Source organism: Crocuta crocuta, unplaced genomic scaffold, assembly GCF_008692635.1.
Source record: "Crocuta crocuta isolate KB4526 unplaced genomic scaffold, BGI_CrCroc_1.0 scaffold275, whole genome shotgun sequence".
Lineage (NCBI taxonomy): Eukaryota > Metazoa > Chordata > Mammalia > Carnivora > Hyaenidae > Crocuta > Crocuta crocuta.
In genome coordinates, this window is record NW_027530497.1 from 986418 (window position 1) to 1004681 (window position 18264).

Below are 18264 nucleotides of genomic sequence, written 5' to 3' on the forward strand. Positions count from 1 at the left end.
CTGTCACGTAATGAGTTCTCTATAAATATTTATTGAATGAATGAACATCCTAAGGCTGCTGTACTTTTGGGGTTCTTGTTTGGATTCTTGGGCCCCATCCCAGAGCTCTTGAGTTAGAAACTAGAAACTGGAGGGGGGGGGGTCCAACTCCTTTATTTTAACTAGACCTTCAGATGATTCTGATGTAAATTAAAGTTAAAGAACCACTGCTATATTCATAGTGAGTAGGGGTTTCGAAGCCAGGCCTGTTACTCACAGGTGGGGATACATGTAGATGTATGAAGTAATTGACAAATGTGACTCAATTTGTTCTTTCTTCCTTCCATCTTCTTTTCCTCCCTTTCTTCTGAGGACGGGTAGCACTGGGAAAGAGGATTTAAACTGTAGTAACTTTGAGTTGATTCATCATGGGTATCAAGGTCCCCAAGACCACCTTTAGATTCCAGTGATCACTAGGAGGACACATAGAACTCAGAACGTAGTCCCATTCATGGCTAAGGTTCCTTATAGCAAGAGGGTACGAAGCAAAATCAACCAGGGGAAAAGGCTCATGGGGCAAAGTCCAGAGGAAGCCAGGAAAAAATTTCCAAGAGTCCTCTCTCAGTGGAGTGTCACACGGGCAGGGCACATTTCATTCCTCCAGCCTCAAACTGGAGCAGGTGTGAAGTGCTGTCTACCAGGGAGGCTCTCGAGAGAGAGGTAGTGGCTCAGGGTGTTTATTGGGGACTGGTCATATAGGTACTCTCTGCCTTAGCACATGCCACAATTCTAGACTCTCATAAGGAAAGTGGGAGTTCGTTATAAACCACATTGTATACTTTAGGGCACAGAAGCCCCTCTTATCAGTTAGGGTGGTGGGAACCCTTATAAGAATGGCTCACTGAACCTTATACATGGGGATACGATAACTCTTTCTGCTGGGTTCATGCTTTTCAACATGGTATCCAAAGAAATTTGTTGGGGTTTTTTTTCTATCTTTTATATAGAATATAAAGCCTTTGGACTAAATAATCTCTCTTTAGGAAATTTAGTAACGATGAACCTGTTTTGAGAATGATTTGAACTTTTTTTTTTTTTTTAAATATTTTTATTTATTTCTAGGAGAGAGAGAGAGAGACAGCGTGAGCAGGGGAGGGTCAGAGAGAGAGGGGGATACAGAATCTGAAGCAGGCTCCAGGCTCTGAGCTGGCAGTCAGCACAGAGCCCGACGCGGGGCTCGAACCCATGAACAGCGAGATCATGACCTAAGCGAAAGTCGGACGCTTAACCGACTAAGCCACCCAGGCGCCCCAGATTTGAACTGTTTTTAAGTGGATTGAATAACTGAGTTTATTCACCTAGATGTATTTTTTGAAAAATGCCTTGGTAGTAGTATTCACATTCTGTGCTATTTTGGTAATTACAGAAGTGGTTGATTTCCTAGTAAAGTTTTCATATTTATTCCAAAAAACAAATTAAGATAGCTTTCTTAGCATTCACTTGAAAAATGTTATCTGTGAGTGTGACCATCTGCTGTTTCAAAACAGATATTTGTTTTTCTTCACTTTTCTTCCAACTCTCATGTTCTAAAGGGCCTGTTTGAAATTTGCTGTCTTTTGGTTTTGCTTTCATGAGTAACCAGTCTTCCTTCTTTCTTTCTTTCTTTCTTTTTTATAGGCCAAGATGCTGAATTATCAGGGACACTTTCACTTGTTTTGACACAATGCTGTAAAAGAATAAAGGATACTGTTCAGAAATTGGCCTCAGACCACAAAGACATCCACAGCAGTGTTTCGCGTGTTGGAAAAGCCATTGATAAGGTATGGTGTTGAAGGAAGTGTTTGGGATTTTTAAAAATCATCATGCTTCATCTCCTGTCACTGTTTGATAACATCTGCTTTCTCCAATTATTTTATGCTACTCCTTTCATGCTTTTAGTAACTTTCGCAAATCTGGTTTTATTACATTCTTAAAGTTTTCTGTTGATATTTAAAAAAGGAGAAAGAAAAAGAAATCCAACCTTTTTACAGCCTTGTCGTTTATCCATTTGCTTATATGACTGAAGTTCCTGGTATTGTGATGAGTAAACTTAGAAAAAATTTTGCTACTATGAGGGAGTATGTTTACAGGGATAATGTTTCCTTCTTCCTGAGTTAGTTCCTGGCTGTGTCTCTCTTATGGGGCAGGTAGAATAACACCCTTGCATCCATCTCCCCTGCATCATCCTAACTGTTGCTTTCTTGTGGGCATGGTAGCTGCTTGTCTCCAGTGTTGCATTCGGCGTGAGTGAGTGGGTTGGTTGCTAGCTGCCAGGGCCAGTCACTTCTGTTAGGTGATTGTTCCAGTCACATCTCTTGAATCTTTGACTTAGTTGTTTACTTATAAGCAGTTATTTTTAGCACTGGACCGCTTTTGCCCTTGGAGTCCATAGTCCTACTGGGGCCTCAGAGAAGGGGTGTAAGGTTACTATGTGACACCCCTGACCACATCAGCCATTGGGTAGTTTGTAACCAGTTATGGGTGTTTTTATTGTAAACTTCTGGGAAGGTAGGAAGAATTTTGGGGAAGAGCTTTTTGTAGCGAAAGCAGTACTAGGAGTTGCTTAGTCTGTATATCGGAGAGCTAATACCTGTGATGTAGATGGAAACTCACAGAGTCCGGACAGTGGCTCTATCTAACTCCTGGGTAAACCTAGCTGTTAGCAATTACCCAATGAAGCAGTAGTATTGAAGGGCTAGACAAGGCAGCCCAAGAGAGAACTATATGCTTCTAAGGAGCTCTCTTTGACTGGTCGGTACAGGGTGGCAAGACTGTGTGTGGCAGAGCCTCTCAGGATTGTTTGGGCAGCTGTGGTTTACAGAAGTGTTAGCGAACTTTCAGAGAGCTTTTGCCACTCCCATAGTGCTAAGGGTTTCCACTCAGCAAACGAGGCCACAGAAGTAGTGTTGTTGGCAGCAGCAGCCCCATTTTTGGGTTAGTGATGGCATTTGCTAGCAAAGGCTGGAAAGGCAGTGAGCATTCTCTGAAATAGCTTTGAGGTTGTGATGCCTATTTGGTGACTCCAAATGAGCGAACACAGCTTTGGAAGTGACTTTGGCATTAGACATTATGGGCGCTGTGGCGTTGGAAGTCTTCAGTTGGCCTGTACTAGCTTAAGTACTTACTGGAATAGTGATGGGGCCTTTAGAGAGGATCTTAAGTCACTGTGTGTGAGGAACCTTTGGTTTCGCTAGGTGCTGCTATTTAGGAAGCTTCAGGTTTTGGTGGTTGACAGTGGCCAAGGCAATCTAATGATTCTGATGGTTCAAACCCCTAGAGGTTCCAGGAGGCATCTGTCTGACCATCAGGCTGCCTGTAGTTATGACACGGTATGGGGAGGGTAAGACCAGAAGATGGCTGTGATAGTGACAAGAGCTGAAGTTTTCACAGCAGCCAGTCAGAGAAAAGAATCTGAGAAGAGATCCGAGTTTTGGGATAGGTGAGGATGGCCTCAGTAGCCATAGCTCAAGTATGTGGGCTGTTGACCACTAGGACCTGGAGCATTTGGGCCAGTAACTCACTAGCTTTGTATTCTACCACTGATAGAGTGACCATATGTCCCCACTTCCCAGATTGTGCCTATTGTCCTGTCATGATTTTCAAAATCCTCTTTTTACTCTTGTTCCCTAGCTACTGGTGAATTGGCCAGCGTGGTCTTCCTCCTGATCTAGCAGGTCTTTACGAATATTCATAACGGTTGTCAGATATTTTGGCTCATCTTTGAGACAAAACATTTAAGTGTATTTGGTGCTAGAAACAAAAGTGTCCCTTCGAGAATGGATACCAAGGGAGTGCATGGGGAGTAATCTGTGTTCTGGCTTTTTTGGTGGGGATGTGTTTGGGGTCGATGTTCCTAGTTACATATTTTAATTTACTCATTTCTCTTTTGAGGACATTTTTTTTTCATGTATGTGGAAGTTATAAGGGCTTTTTCAAGTATAAAAAATTTTTTTTGTAGTTTTATATTGCTGTGAAAGTAGTTTCGGTTCTAGGTGACCTGGATTCCACATTCTTCTGATCTATCCTATGAAACTGCATCATTAGGTTGATATTGATAAGTGTTTGTTGAATTATGGTCCTGGAGCACAGAAAAAAGCCTGGATCTTTTAGCCCACTTCTCTAACATCTTTCAGTGCATTTTCTCCTTCCCTCCCCCTTTTTTGGGGTGGGAGCATCTGTTTGGCCTCAGCTGTAGGAAGCTGTTACCCCACTAGAACGACCCAGATATTGTGCTCCTCACATAACAGGAATTCTGGGTAGGCTGTTGTAGAAGACTCTACTGACTTGAAGAGTCTTCCTTTTCTTTTAGCTTAGATCTGGTACATTTGTACAGGCTTCCAGGGCCACCTGTTGTAACAAGGCTGGGTGGCCTCTGTGGGCTGGTGGTGAGCAAACAGGAGGAAGCTGAAGCCATTGTGGCCCAAGCCTTTAAGTACCACAGACTTGAGTAATAAACTGGAATGCTGTAAAGCAGCCTGTGAGCACCATGTTATGGACACATGTTCCCACCTTGCCCAGAGGAGGACGGAGAAGCCAGTGACTCCTTTATGAGCAAGCTGGTTTTGAGTGAGGAACATTAGTAAATTTTTGACATGCTTGATGATTTTTTTTCCTTTAATGTTTTAATGCTTGTTTTAAAGTTCTTGAGTCATCACTTAAAGTAAGCAGAAGTTTGTGGCATTAACCAAGGCACTTTCTGACTTTAAATTATTGTGAACATAAAAAAAATATTGAAGATTTCTGCTTTAATGTGTTGACTATTTTCAGATGCCCATAGTATGATCACTATTTAAAATAAATAATATCAGCCATTGGGTTCTGTGGTAAATTATTTTTAGTGAAAACAGTGTTGGGCTATTTTTTATTTCCTTTCCCATTTTTAAGAACATCTAGAATTCTTTCCTGCTTAGGGCATTTACTTTAGTGTTTTACTTAGTCTTTTGGCTTTTTTTTTTTTTTTTTTTGAGTTTACTTCCTAAGTAAGAAAAGTTAATAAAACCATTACTGCTTTAGATACGTGATTACTCCTGTAGGTGTGTGTATGTGTATGTGTGTTAAAATAAATAGTGCTAAGATTTGAAATTGTCTGAAATTTGCTGTGGGATAATTGAAAGCAAAATACATAGTCCATGTTCTTTAGAAGATTATGGTCTAGTTTGGTCACGTGAGAGTGCTGCTTGTACACGTGAAGAACTGGAAAACTTCTGAGGCTACCTAAAATAAATTTGCATGGGATGGACTCTGCTTACTGTAAATGGAAGATCGTTGTGCCCTTGTTTAAGTTTTTGGAGTTGGTATCTTAAATTTGACTTAGAAGAACAGGTAAGATTTCAAAATAGCAGAGTGAGGTGTGATTTTCTGCAGGGCTGAGAAAGGCTGAACGACGGAGAAATGCTGAACTATGAAAGACTCTCAGGGATTAACTCAATGGCAGAGCTAGGTGGAGGGAAAGCCTAAGGATTCGTTTCAAGGAGATTAGGGGAAAAGGGTATGGTATAAGCAGTTGAGGATTTGCTTGCTCTCATTAAATAGGATGAAATTAGATTAAGGCGAAGTCAGGAATAGGAAGATAATAAGTGTCACTTACTGAGTGTTGACCATGTTCTAGCTACTGAGTGGAGTGCTGTACATATATCCCATGATGCTGGTACATTCTTCCCATTTTAAGACTCAGATATTAAGTAACAAACCCCAGGTGTGCAGCTTGGAAGTACTGAATCAGGTTTTGGGAAAAAATCTCACTCATGAGTCTATTCTTAAACACTGTGCTAAGAAATCAGTTAAGCTTTGCATGGCTGGTAGTGTTTTAAGGGCAGAAAATAAGGGTTAAAAGTAGTTTTGAAAACTATTGGCCTAGGTGCGCGTGGGTGACTTGCTTGGTTAAGCATCCAACTTTGGCTCAGCTCATGATCTCACAGTCCGTGGGTTTGAGCCCCGTGTCGGGCACTCTGTGCTGACAGCTTGGAGCCTGGAGCCTGCTCAGATTCTGTATCTCCCTTTCTCTCTCTGCCTCTCCCCTGCTCGTGTTCTGTTTCTGTCTCTCAGGAATGAATAAATGTTAAAAAAATAATAATAATAAAATCATCAGCCTAAGCTGATTTTCTGACAGTAGATAGAGCATCTACATGGGCGAGGCAAAATGCTGACTATGTTACAAAATGGTGTAAAGCTATAAAAAGTGAAAGATAGGATATTTAAGATATTTCTGGGTGAACCATCTGTAACTGCCTTTTATGTAGGTATGACTGGTATGAGAGAAGAAAAAAACCCCAATGGAAGAAAAGTGTTAGATTTAGCCATATAGATACAGATAGGTGAGGTCAGATATGTATAGCTCTAAAGTTTTGTGATGTAATAGATAAATGCTTATGTAGTAGAGAAATGTTACTGTTGATGAAGGAAAAAGGAAATTAAAATGACTAGAAATAGAAAATTCACTGTGAGAAGAAAATGTTGAGTTCTCAAATATAGACAGATAATTTGATAATACATTTTGAGTGAAATTTTTAGAATTACTGAAAAGGAATGGTTAACAAAGTTATGAAAAAGGCAAGAATAATTAAAAGCCAAGAATGTATTCCTCTAAAAATAAAATAAAACATGTCAAACTTTCTCCCTGAATTACTAGTGAGTAATCCAAGGAAATGTAGTAGACTGTGTGTCTAAATAAAAATCTCATACCTTTGTGGTCAAGATGGAAGATGTTTGTTTTTAAATTATGTGATTTGGCTAGGAGCATCTACATTCTCAATACCTTGTTGGGTTTGGCCATAGTGTGTGGTCTGAGGATGGATCTGACCCACCCAGGCTTGGCCACAGTTGTTTGCTCCAGGGTAAGTACCTCAAAGTCCTCTCCTAGGACCTTTTTCATTAGAGCTCTTATGGAAGGAAGGGCTGGGAATATGTGAGCCTACAAGTGATTAGTAGCCCTTGAAAGAATCTGGTCTGTTGTGGGAAACAAAACTCTTTCGCAGAGAGAAATAGAGGCAAAAGGTGGGGAGGGAACGAACATCTTTTGAGGTTCAATTACCCTCTTGCCTACTCCTGGTTACCTGAGCCTCCTTCAAATCCACCTTGGTTGGGCAAAAGAGCCTTCTGTTTATAGGAACCAAGAGTCCTAACTCATACAAGCATGCTCTCTGGGTCTCTTCACTTGTGTTGGGCTCCAGTTTCTCTGAAACAATACTGGTTTTGCTGTTTTCAGTCTGAAGATCATTCTCAAAAGCAAAGATGAGTTAAGTTCTGTTTTCTTTGCCATCTGTTACATTACATCATTAGCTCTAAGCTCTGGGCCTATATTGTTCTTACTCTGTTCCGAGTGGAATCAAACTACATCTTTAGTTGGTAATGTTAATTTATTTGTGTGAAGGTATAGTCCATAGAAGAAAGCCTACACCTTTGCAATCAGGTCTTCTATTAGGATACAGGATCAGAGAATCCCACTGGACCAGGAGGTGGTACAGACCCACTTTGGCCTGAGGCCAGGGGATGAAATGGCTAGCTTGTTCTAGCATCCAAGTCAGATTGGGGTAAGAGGGAAAAGGAATCGTACACCCATTAAGTTGTGCCAACTAACTCAGTGTGTAATTATATTCAAGTAATTTTTAAATTAATGAATTTGTTATTAATGCTTCTGTTAATGTGTTTTTTTGTTTTTATTTATGTTTTCTAAAATGAAGACTCTCTTAAATGTAGAATCAGAATATTTAGTGGCAAGGCCTTTAGTGGTTTTTAGTATTTAGTATTTAGTGTATTTAGTATTTAGTATCAAGTATTTAGTGGTTTTCAATACACAGCTACTGTGTATTGAAGGCTTATTGTGGGATAGGTCCTGATAGATATTTTAGGGTATGTTATTATCAACACTTTGTAAGATAGGGATGATTGTCCACAGATACAGATGTGAAAACTTTGATCAAAGAACTAGAAAGCAAATGGAGGAACTAGGTAAATACTCAGATTTTATGACTTTGAAGAAACTTCCTCAACTGGAGTTCCTTGAGAGAATTAACTCCTGGTGTTCTTGGGTCCCCGCGGTATGCATGAATTTCTCTCCTGTGCATCTAGAGTGGTAAGAGGTAGGTGCCGTCTTTGGGATAATTAGTAAACTAGTCCCTCAGATTTCTGTAATCTGTTCAGATAAGGAGGCAGTCAGACCAGAGCAGAAAGGTATGTAAATAATTGTGAGGGATAAGGATGCAAATGTGACAGATGGTTAGATTACGGAGCATTTTAAGGATTTTAAAAAGCTCAGCGCAGAAGTCTGGCATATCTCTGACCATGCCACAGTACTCTCCCCTTTGTTTATAAGGTAAAAGTTTACTAGTGTGGCTTTCCCCTCCTCCTTCCTTGATTTGGCACAACCTACCTCTCTATTTTGAAAACAAAAATAGAGGTATGAATATTCTACAGAGGACAGAATGGAATGTCTAAGAAGGTAGTATCTACATCTAAAAATTCTTCTACAAATGCTGATTATGACACACTACTGAGTTTATCTTCCAGCCATAGTTTGCAAGGCACCGCTGGTTGGTTTATGCCCAAATATGTGTTATTTCATCAGAAGCCATGTTCCTCATCATCAGCTTTGCTAGGTTTGCTACATTTTCCCCCTGAAGGGCTTGTACCAAATTCTAACCCTACCAAACATGTACAGTAGCAGCCCTGTTTGTTCACTTCTCATCCACACTTGGTATTATCAGACTTTTAGATTTCTTAAATTGATCAGACAGCTATGAAATATTATATAGTTGTATAAATTTGCATTTCCATCATCATCTTTGGAATTGAACATCAATTCATGTGTTTGGCTACTAGAATTTCTCTCTTTGGTGAATTTCTTGATCATTGTCCACTTTTTCAGGTAGGTTGTTTGTTTTTATTATTTATTGGGGGTATTTTGATTGTTTTGTTCTCATTTTGGGAGGAATTTAAAAAAAAAATACCTCTTAGGATGTATGTAAAATACGTATGTGTGTATGTCAAGTAGATCTCTTTTTCTAGACTGAGTGTAACCAGAACTCAGGTCTTCTTATTTCCTATTAAGAAGGAAGTAGTTTTTGCAGTTTATCTCGTCTCTCACTGCTAAACCAGATTAACTTGATGCTTAGAAGGGAAATTGATTCCTGGTAGGTGCAACAGTAGCACATTGTTATGTTTATACACCAATTTTTCTTCAAAGCAAGTGGGGAAGATTTTTTTTAAATATTATTAACAGTATTAAAAAAATCCGTACTTAAGAATCAAAACAAATACTGAGTTTTATCATGTATTGTTACCACTTTCTGCTCAATAATTATAATTTCATGAACTGTTATTTTGGAAATGTATTGGTTTTGGATGGTGTACAGCCAAAACCAGTCCTTAAAGTTTAGCTGGTGTGTAAGCATGTTCATGATGTGGCCAAAGAGGATGATCTGTTTAGATTTCATAGTTTCATAATTTTAAGTTTATTCACCCATTTTGAGATAGAGAGAGAGAGAGCACAAGTAGGGGAGGAACAGAGAGAGAATCCCAAGCTCATGAACCTGAGATCATGACCTGACCTGGAATCAAGAGTCAGCTGTCTGACTGAGCCACCCAGGCACCTCTTATAATGTTTTATTGAAGCTATTTATTCCTTTTCTGTCTCAGCTTCCAGTTTTTTTTTTTTTAATTTTTTTAAATGTTTTATTTATTTCTAGGAGAGAGACAGCATGAGTAGGGGAGGGTCAGAGAGAGAGGGAGTCACAGACCCTGAAACAGGCTCCAGGCTCTGAGCTGGCAGTCAGCACAGAGCCCGACGCGGGGCTCAAACCCACGAACCGTGAGATCATGACCTAAGCGAAAGTCGGACGCTTAACCAACTAAGCCACCCAGGCGCCCCTCAGCTTCCAGTTTTTAAAACTTAAACTCATTGAAAGTATGAATGACACAAAGTACATATATGAGGTAGTATATGAATTAATGTATCCTTGAGTTTTTTTCTAAGCTATAACATTCTCTTCAGGCAAACACACCCTTGAATGTGTGTTCTTTTGCTTTTGATTCTTGTTTGAATCCTGCTTTCACATTTAAGAACCTCTTTTCAAGTTTTTTTTTTTAATATAAAAAGGAAAAGTACAGTAAAACAGAAGTACTAATAATAGATATTTCTTTTCATTAGCTACTTCTTGGCTTCTGTGCTATGCTACTGATTTCCTGCAGCCATGCAAACGAATTTGGTCACCTAGCAACAGAAGCTGGAACTGATCCTAGCACTGATGCAACAGTAAGAACGTGCAGTTATAACAAAAGGAGTTCTAACACTATGTCATTTCCCCAATCTCTTTTTACAATTTTAGCTTTAATTTTTACTATAGGTGAACAGAAAATAAGCTATGAAAGTATTTAATTTTTTTATTTTAGTAGTTTATACTGGAAAGTCAGAAGACAGAAGGGAGCTTAGAGAATTTCATCTAATGCATTGCTTATTCATGCTTAGTTATATTTTCCAAGCCTATCAAATAAGTTATAGAATTTGAATGTAGTAAAGATATCCTGAGCAAAAAAGGGTGTTTGATTTTTTTCTTACCCATATAACAGGGACCATGGTATAACTTATAGAAATAAAGGTACATGAAGGGCATAGTAAAATTGTTTAAATATTAAACTTAAATTTTAACATTGCAAATGGTCAAAATTTACTTTTTTGTGTATATTAAGAGAAAATTTGAAGGAATTCTTTTTTTTTTAATGTTTATTTTAAGAGAGAGAGAGAGAGAGAGCACTGGGGAGGGATGGAGGGAGAGAATCCCACCGGGCTCACTGTGGAGCCAGATTCGGGGTTTGATACCATGAACTCTTGAGATCATGACCTGAGCTGAAATCAAGAGTTGGACACCTAACTGACTTAGCCACCTGGGTGCCGCAAAGGAATTCTTGAGCAGTTACTATCTGATGGTAGCCATTAAAATTTGGTCTTAAACTACCAAATGAAATAGTTTCTTTTAACATGTCCTGTCCTTTGAGCTGACTAGTGTGTCTTCCAGAGTTGTTTCATTTCTTGCAAGAACAGACACCTTATAAATTTGTTGGAGATGGATGGGATCAGAGAATAATTATTAAATGAATAAGTAGAAGTCTGAAAGTTATGTTTGGATTGAATGAGGTCAATAGATCAGTGAGGAATCTTTCTTGTATAGTCTCAATAATTCTTGCTTATAGATTACACTTAGACATTTAGAGAAATACTCGCAGATTCCTGAGTTATAAATGAAATATATAAATGAATATATAAATATATTTAAATGAAATCACCTTCAGATACCCATTCCTCTATTCGTTTGGATGGCCATTTGCCTGGGGCTTTGTTTACCCACAGATATGGGACAGTATCTGTGATACCAGTCACATTTGCAGCCTCTCTTCTAGTCTGGAAGAGGAACAGAATTAGCACCATCTGCACTCCTGCCATTCCAGTGGTCATAGGTGGCATAAAGATACGATAATCTACTCAAAAGCATTGGTGAACTGTTATAAAGGCATCTCTCCAAAGGCAGAATCTGATAAGCTGATTTGAAATTAGAGAATCTTTTCCAAGCACTTGTGGCTTTTTCTCCAGTGAGAGGGGCAGCCTAGATTTAGTATGTGTGTGGAAGCTATTGCTTTAGCATCTAGGTGCTTTGTATTATTAGTATTCTTTAGGTTAAGTACTAGACCAAGAAAGATGTCTGTTGAAAGCAAGTTAATAAAAAATTTAGACTCTGACAGTAATTTTGGATTGTTCATTTTGGTTTTTGTCTGAATAAGTCTTAGTCTTAACATACGTGTTTTGTTTTAGGCTGCTGAACTGACATTTAAAAATAGGGTAGATAGCTCTTTAAAGAAATATGTGCTCAGCTTTGGAGGGGACAACTCCTGCATTGTGGTAATTGTAAATGGTAGGTGGTTAGCAGTTTCTGCCTGTTGTATGTGCTATAAAATAATCCTCTGTTTCTTGGTCTGATTTAAGCATAGATTGCCTAGGATTATAATTTCAGTTAAATCTAAATGATCTTGTCTAATTAAATTTATGTACTTAAAAAATGCAAGAAGGGACTTTAGCCTCTACTACAAAGCTGTCATCATCAAGACAGTATGNTTAGAGAATGGAAGTAAAATTGGTCAGGGAAAGCCTTTAGACCACAAAGTAGACTTGTTCTTTACTCTTGATGTTCAAAGTTACTAATGGTATCATTTTCGTTCTATCTAGAGAACTTACTATGTAACAGTTGTTTAGAGCAGGTCTTCTGGCAACAAATTCAGCGTTTTCTTATCTGAGAATGTTTTTACTTCATCTTCATTTGTAAAGGATATTTTTGCTTGACATAAAATTCTGGGATGACTCTCCTTTTCAGTACTTGAAAAACATGCCACATCTTTCTAGTCTCCATGGTTTCTGTGGAGGATTCTATAAGTGATGCATCACCTTTCTCTAGCAACTTTCAAGATTTTTTCTTTGTCTTCAGTTTTCAGCAGTTTGGTTCTGAGGTGTCTGGGTGTGGATTTCTTTGAGTGTATCCTTCTCCGAGTTTACTGAGCTTCTTGAATCTGTAGGTTTATGTCTTTTCCTAAGTCTGGGGAATATTCTTTAAATATTTTTTCTACATTACACTCTTCTCTCCTTCTGTTTCTCTGATGATGTGCATGTTACATTTTTTTTTTTTTGTACCACAGGTCTCTGACGATCTGTTCACATTCCCAGTTTTTTTATTGTTTATTTTTATTATTTTTAATGTTTATTCATTTATTTATTAAAAAGTTTTTAAACATTTATTCATTTTTAAGAAACAGAGCACAAGTGGGGGAGGGCAGAGAGATGGAGACACAGAACCCGAAGCAGGCTCCAGGTTCTGAGCTGTCAGCACAGAGCCTAGCGCAGGACTTCAACTCACGAACAGTGAGATCATGACCTGAACCAAAGTCGGAAGCTTAACCAACTGAGCCACCCAGGCATCCCTGTTGTTTACTTATTTTTGAGAGAGAGAGCATGAGCAGGGGAGGAGTGGACAGAGAGGAAGACACAGAATCTGAAGCAGGCTCCAGGCTGTGAGATCGTGACCTGAGCCGAAGTCAGACACTTAACAAACTGAGCCACAAGGTGTCCCTTTTTATTGTTGTTTAGATTAGATCCTTTCTATTGATCTTCACTGACTTTTTGTGTTGTCACCTCCATTCTTTTGAGTCCATCCAACGAGTTTTATTTTGATTAGTGTATTTTGTTTTTTTGCTAAGACTTTCTTTTGTTTGAAAGTGTTCTTATTACAGCATATTTATAACTTGATATCTAAAGTCTTTGATGATTTCAGTGTCTTTGTCATCTTGGCATTGACATCTGTTGAACTTTTGTGCCCATGTGAGTTTAGAATTTCTTGGTTCTTTGTATGCCAAGTAATTTTGGATTGTATCCTGGACATGTTAAAATACAATCAACCCTTGAACAATATCTTGCACAGTTGAAAATCTGCATACAACTTTTGTCTCCCCTGAAACTGATAACTTACTGTTGACCAGAAGCCATACTGATAACATAAACAGTTAACGCACATTTTGTATGTTGTATGTTTTATACACCGTATTCTTACAGTAAAGTAAGCTAGAGAGAAAAAATGTTATTGAGAAAATCATAAGGAAGAGAACATACATTTATCTTACTGTATTTATCAGAAAAAAAAATTCACATATAAGTGGATCTGTATAGTTCAAACCTATGTTGTTCAAGGGTCACCCATATTATGTTACAAGATTCTGGATCTTGTTTAAATTCTATGGAGAATGTTGATATTTTTGTTTTAGCAGTCAACCTGGTTGGGTTCACGCTGCAAGTTCCTTTTTTCTTTAAATTTTTTTAATGTTTTATTTATTTCTGAGAGAGAGAGAGAGAGAGTGTGAGTGTGTGTGTGTGTGTGTGTGTGTGTGTGTGAGCAGGGGAAGGTCAGAGAGAGAGGGAGATACAGAATCTGAAACAAGCTCCAGGCTCTGAGCTAGCTGTCAGCACAGAGCCCAACTGACGCGGGGCTCAAACCCACAAACCGCGAGATCATGACCTGAGCCGAAGCCGGACGCTTAACCAACTGAGTCACCCAGGTGCCCCCAGGCTACAAGTTCTGATCAGTCTTCTCTGAGTTGTAATTTCAGTGTCCAAGCTATTCAGATGTGTTCTTTTGCAAACCAATGGCCATTCTGAGACCTGGAATCTAGTGCTGTCCCCTAGTTCAATTTGCAAAGTCTGGCACGTTCCTTAGGGTCAGACCCATGCATGTGCAACTTGAGAGTGAACCCACAAGTTCATAAACAACTTTAAGGGGTCACTGTTTTGAATTCTTCCGTCTCTGGGGTCTCCCTACGACTTTATGGTTCTCTGTGGCTACTGCTTTGGTCATTCAGCCTGAAAGCTGGGGCTTTGTTTACCCTGATCTTTGTACATTTACTGTGATTATGCCTGTACCTGAGGGTGGGTGGTGGAAGGACAGAGAGCAAAGATGCAATAGAGGTTTTTGCCCCTCCTTCTTGGGACCACAGCTCCTCTGATTGGAGAGAAAGGACCCCCATCCCCACCCTCAGAGTTTTAGGTTGCTCCAGAGTTTTAGGTTGCTCGCTGTAGAGGCAGAATTCTAAAGATATCCTCACAAGATTCTTGTCCCCTGGTTATTCAGACATTAATCTAGTTACTGCTGTGAAGGGACTTTACAGGTATAATTAAGGTTACTAAGCAGTCAACCTTAAAATAGGGAAATTATCTAGGTGAGCCTGATGTAATTTACGTGAGTCCTTAAAAGCAGTAGACATTGATAGAAAGAGAAAGATTCAAAGTGTGAGGGGTGTCACCTCTATTGTTGGCTTTGAAGATAGAGGGGCCTATGAGCTAGAGAATGTGAGTGGCTTCTAGAAGCTATAAACACCCCCTACAGCCAGTTAGGAAACAAGCACCCTGGTCTTAAAACTACATGGAACTGCATTCTGCAAGAACCTGAACGAATCTGGAAGCAGAATCATCCCATATTCTCGAGACAAGAGCTTAGGTCACTGACTCCTTGATTTCAGCTTTGTGAGGCCTGGAACAGAGAAACTGCTGCAACCTGTTGGACTTCTGATCTATCAAGCTGTGAGATAATAAAATTGTGTTGATTTAAATTACAGTCGGATACTAGTGCACCTACAGAGTGCCTTGAGCTAGAATTGCAAGGAAATGGAGGGGAAAAACATGTGATTTCCCTTCCTGTCTGAATGGTCGGAGAAACCCATTTCTGTTTCTCATGCCAGAACTAGAGGACTTCTCCTGGAGCTCTGTGTCTGCATTCTGGGGGTGTCATTCTGTGTTTTGGCTGTATTGCATCCAAGCTGAGAGGTAGTGGAGGGAGAAAAAAAGGAAACTCACTGCTAGTTCTGCAACCCTCTTCCCAATCCACTTACTACTACAATGGTCCCCTTGTGATGATTTGACTTAAAATTTTTTGACTTTATGATGGTGTGAGGGTGATATGCATTCGTTAGAAACTGTACTTGGAATTTTGAATTTTGATCTTTTCCAGGGCTAGTGATACATTGCAGTGTGATCCTCGTTACAGTAGTCAATAAATTACATGAGATATTCTATATTTTGTTATAAAATAGGCTTTGTGTTAGATGACTTTGCCCAACTGTAGACTAATGTAAGCATTCTGAGCATGTTTAAGATAGGCTAGGCTAAGTTATGATGTTTAGTAAGTTAGGCATATTAAATGCATTTTCAGTTTACGTTATTTTCAACTTACGAGTTTATCAGGATCATAAATGGAGGAACATCTGCAGTTACTTTTTAAAATATTAATTAATTGATTAACTTAGAGAATGAGCAGGAGAGGGGCAGAGAGAGTGGGGGATGGATGATCCGAAGCAGGCCCTGTGCTGATAGCAGTGGGTCTGATGTGGGATTTGAACTCCCGAACTGTGAGATCATGACCTGAGTTGAAGTTGGAAGCTTAGCCAACTGAGTCACCCAGGTGCCTTTGTAGTTACTTTTTAGTGTCCTCAAATGGCTGCTGGATTCATTCTGTCCTGATTTTATAACTGTTCAGTGGCAGAGAGTGGAATATGCTTACATGATCTTACCCAGAACTAGAACTCTTAATGTGTGTTTTGAAAAAAATCCTTTTTCCTTTAAAGGGAATATTTGTTCTTTGTGTGGAGAGTGGTAATCTCCAGTGATAATCTCTGCTAAAACTTTAATGTATATTCTTTCAGATTGTTTCCTAAGCATTTGTAAGAATTCCTTTTTTTTTTTTTTTTAAACAAAGATGGGGTTATAATTTTGTAAAACTTGCTTCCCCCCCCACCTTACGGTGTCATGGGCATTTTTCTGTGTTGGTAGATTTAGAGTAAAGACCTCACTTTTTCATTGTGAATGGCTTACTAGAATAATAGCAACTACCATTTCATTTAACCAGTAAGAGGGTGTATTAATTTGCCAGGGCTGCTTTAACAAAATGTCACAGTCTGGGTGGCTTAAACAGACCTCTATTTTCCCACAGCTCTGGAGACTAGAAGTTCAAGATCAAGATGCTGACAGGATTGGTTTCTTTTGAGCCCGGTCTTCTGGGCTGGTAGATAGCCATCTTCTCCTCATGTGTCTTCACATGGTGTATTAGTCCATTTGAGCTGCGAAAACAAAATGCCATAGGCTAGGTATTTAAAAACAGAAATTTATTTTTCTCACAGTTCTGGAGACTGGGAAGTCCAAGATCAAGGTGCTGGCCAATTCATTTCCTATTGAGGGCAGACAGCCTCCTTCCTGGCTTACATACAGATGATTGCCTTCACACTGTGTCCTCACCGGGTAGAGAGAGGAACACTCTGGTGTTTCTCCCGTTGTCTGATAAGAGTCCCAGCCCTATCAGAATAAGGCCCCCACCCTTGTGACATCATTTAACCATTATCACCTCCTCACAGACATCTCTAAATACAGTCACATTGGTAGTTGGGGCTTCAGTGTAGGAATTTGGGAGGGGTGAGGGGTGGGGACGTATAGACGTTCAGTCCATAACAAATGGTCTTTCCTCTGTACCTGTCTGTGTCCTAATTCCCTCCTTTTATGAGGATACCAGCCCTATAGGATTAGGGCTCACTGTAATACCCCATTTTTTTTTTTAATTTTTTTAATGTTTTATTTATTTCTAGGAGAGAGAGAGAGACAGCGTGAGCAAGGGAGGGTCAGAGAGAGAGGGAGTCACAGACTCTGAAACAGGCTCCAGGCTCTGAGCTGGCAGTCAGCACAGAGCCCGACGCGGGGCTCGAACCCACGAACCGCGAGATCATGACCTAAGCGAAAGCCGGACGCTTAACCGACTAAGCCACCCAGGCGCCCCTGTAATACCTCATTTTAATTTAGTGAGATACTGGGAACTAGGACCTCAACATGGGAATTTTGAGAAGATAAAGTTCAGCCCATAGTAGGAAGGTACTTTTATTTTCTACACTTAAGATAAGGAAGCTGGGGCTCAAAGACTTTACTAATTTGGCCAAGATCACACAGCTAGTAAGAGAGAGAACCAGAACTCAAACCCACGTAGATTGGCCTCAGAGCCTGCTCTTTTAGTTATGTGGCTGTTTTCCCACCCTCAGCCCCTGTCTTGGCACAGCAGTTGTTGAGCCGTGCCATGATTATTTAATCCTATGGATTTTGGTTATGGGCATATGAGTTTTCCCTCTTTACCCACTGAGACAATGCTGTATTGAACATGTTTGTATAGTTAGCACTGTATACCTGAAAATACTGCTATATTCTCTAGAAATCATTGTATCCACAGAAATGATTAAATGTGTGTATTTTCCAAAATACCCTCTGAAAATGTACCCATTGACTCTTCCAGCAGTAATCAGAGTGACAAGTTCTAGAAAGCAGTGGAAAAACGACTTCCTGTTGTAGGCTGCAGATGATTTGATTTGGGCACTTACTGTGGATATCTGAGTGAAACGAAGGGTTCTCTTTCTGTTCGGTATAAAGTGGTATATCCTGGTCAATTCATGATTCGTTTTCTTTTTTTTCAGAATTTCGATTCTGACATTAGCAGTGTGGGAATAGACGGCTGCTGGCAGGCAGACAGTCAGAGGCTTCTCAATGAGGTGATGGTGGAGCACTTCTTTCGACAAGGAATGCTGGATGTAGCTGAGGAGCTCTGCCAGGTAACAGAGTGCCTGCTAAGAGTGTGCCAGTGGGGCGGGACACAAAACAGACGAGGGAGCTCCTTGGAATGTTGAATTTTCTTTTAG

The 18264-nt window shown here is 39.7% G+C and overlaps 1 protein-coding gene across 2 annotated transcripts in view; it reads left to right on the plus strand.

Annotated features, from left to right (window-relative positions):
- RMND5A (required for meiotic nuclear division 5 homolog A) overlaps positions 1-18264 on the plus strand; it is a 58345-nt gene that overhangs the window by 17531 nt on the left and 22550 nt on the right. For both annotated transcript variants that reach the window (XM_077766683.1, XM_077766684.1), the window contains exons 2-3: positions 1657-1799; positions 18043-18177. In XM_077766683.1, coding sequence (XP_077622809.1) covers positions 1657-1799; positions 18043-18177 — 278 coding nt within the window. The remainder of the gene's footprint in view (positions 1-1656; positions 1800-18042; positions 18178-18264) is intronic.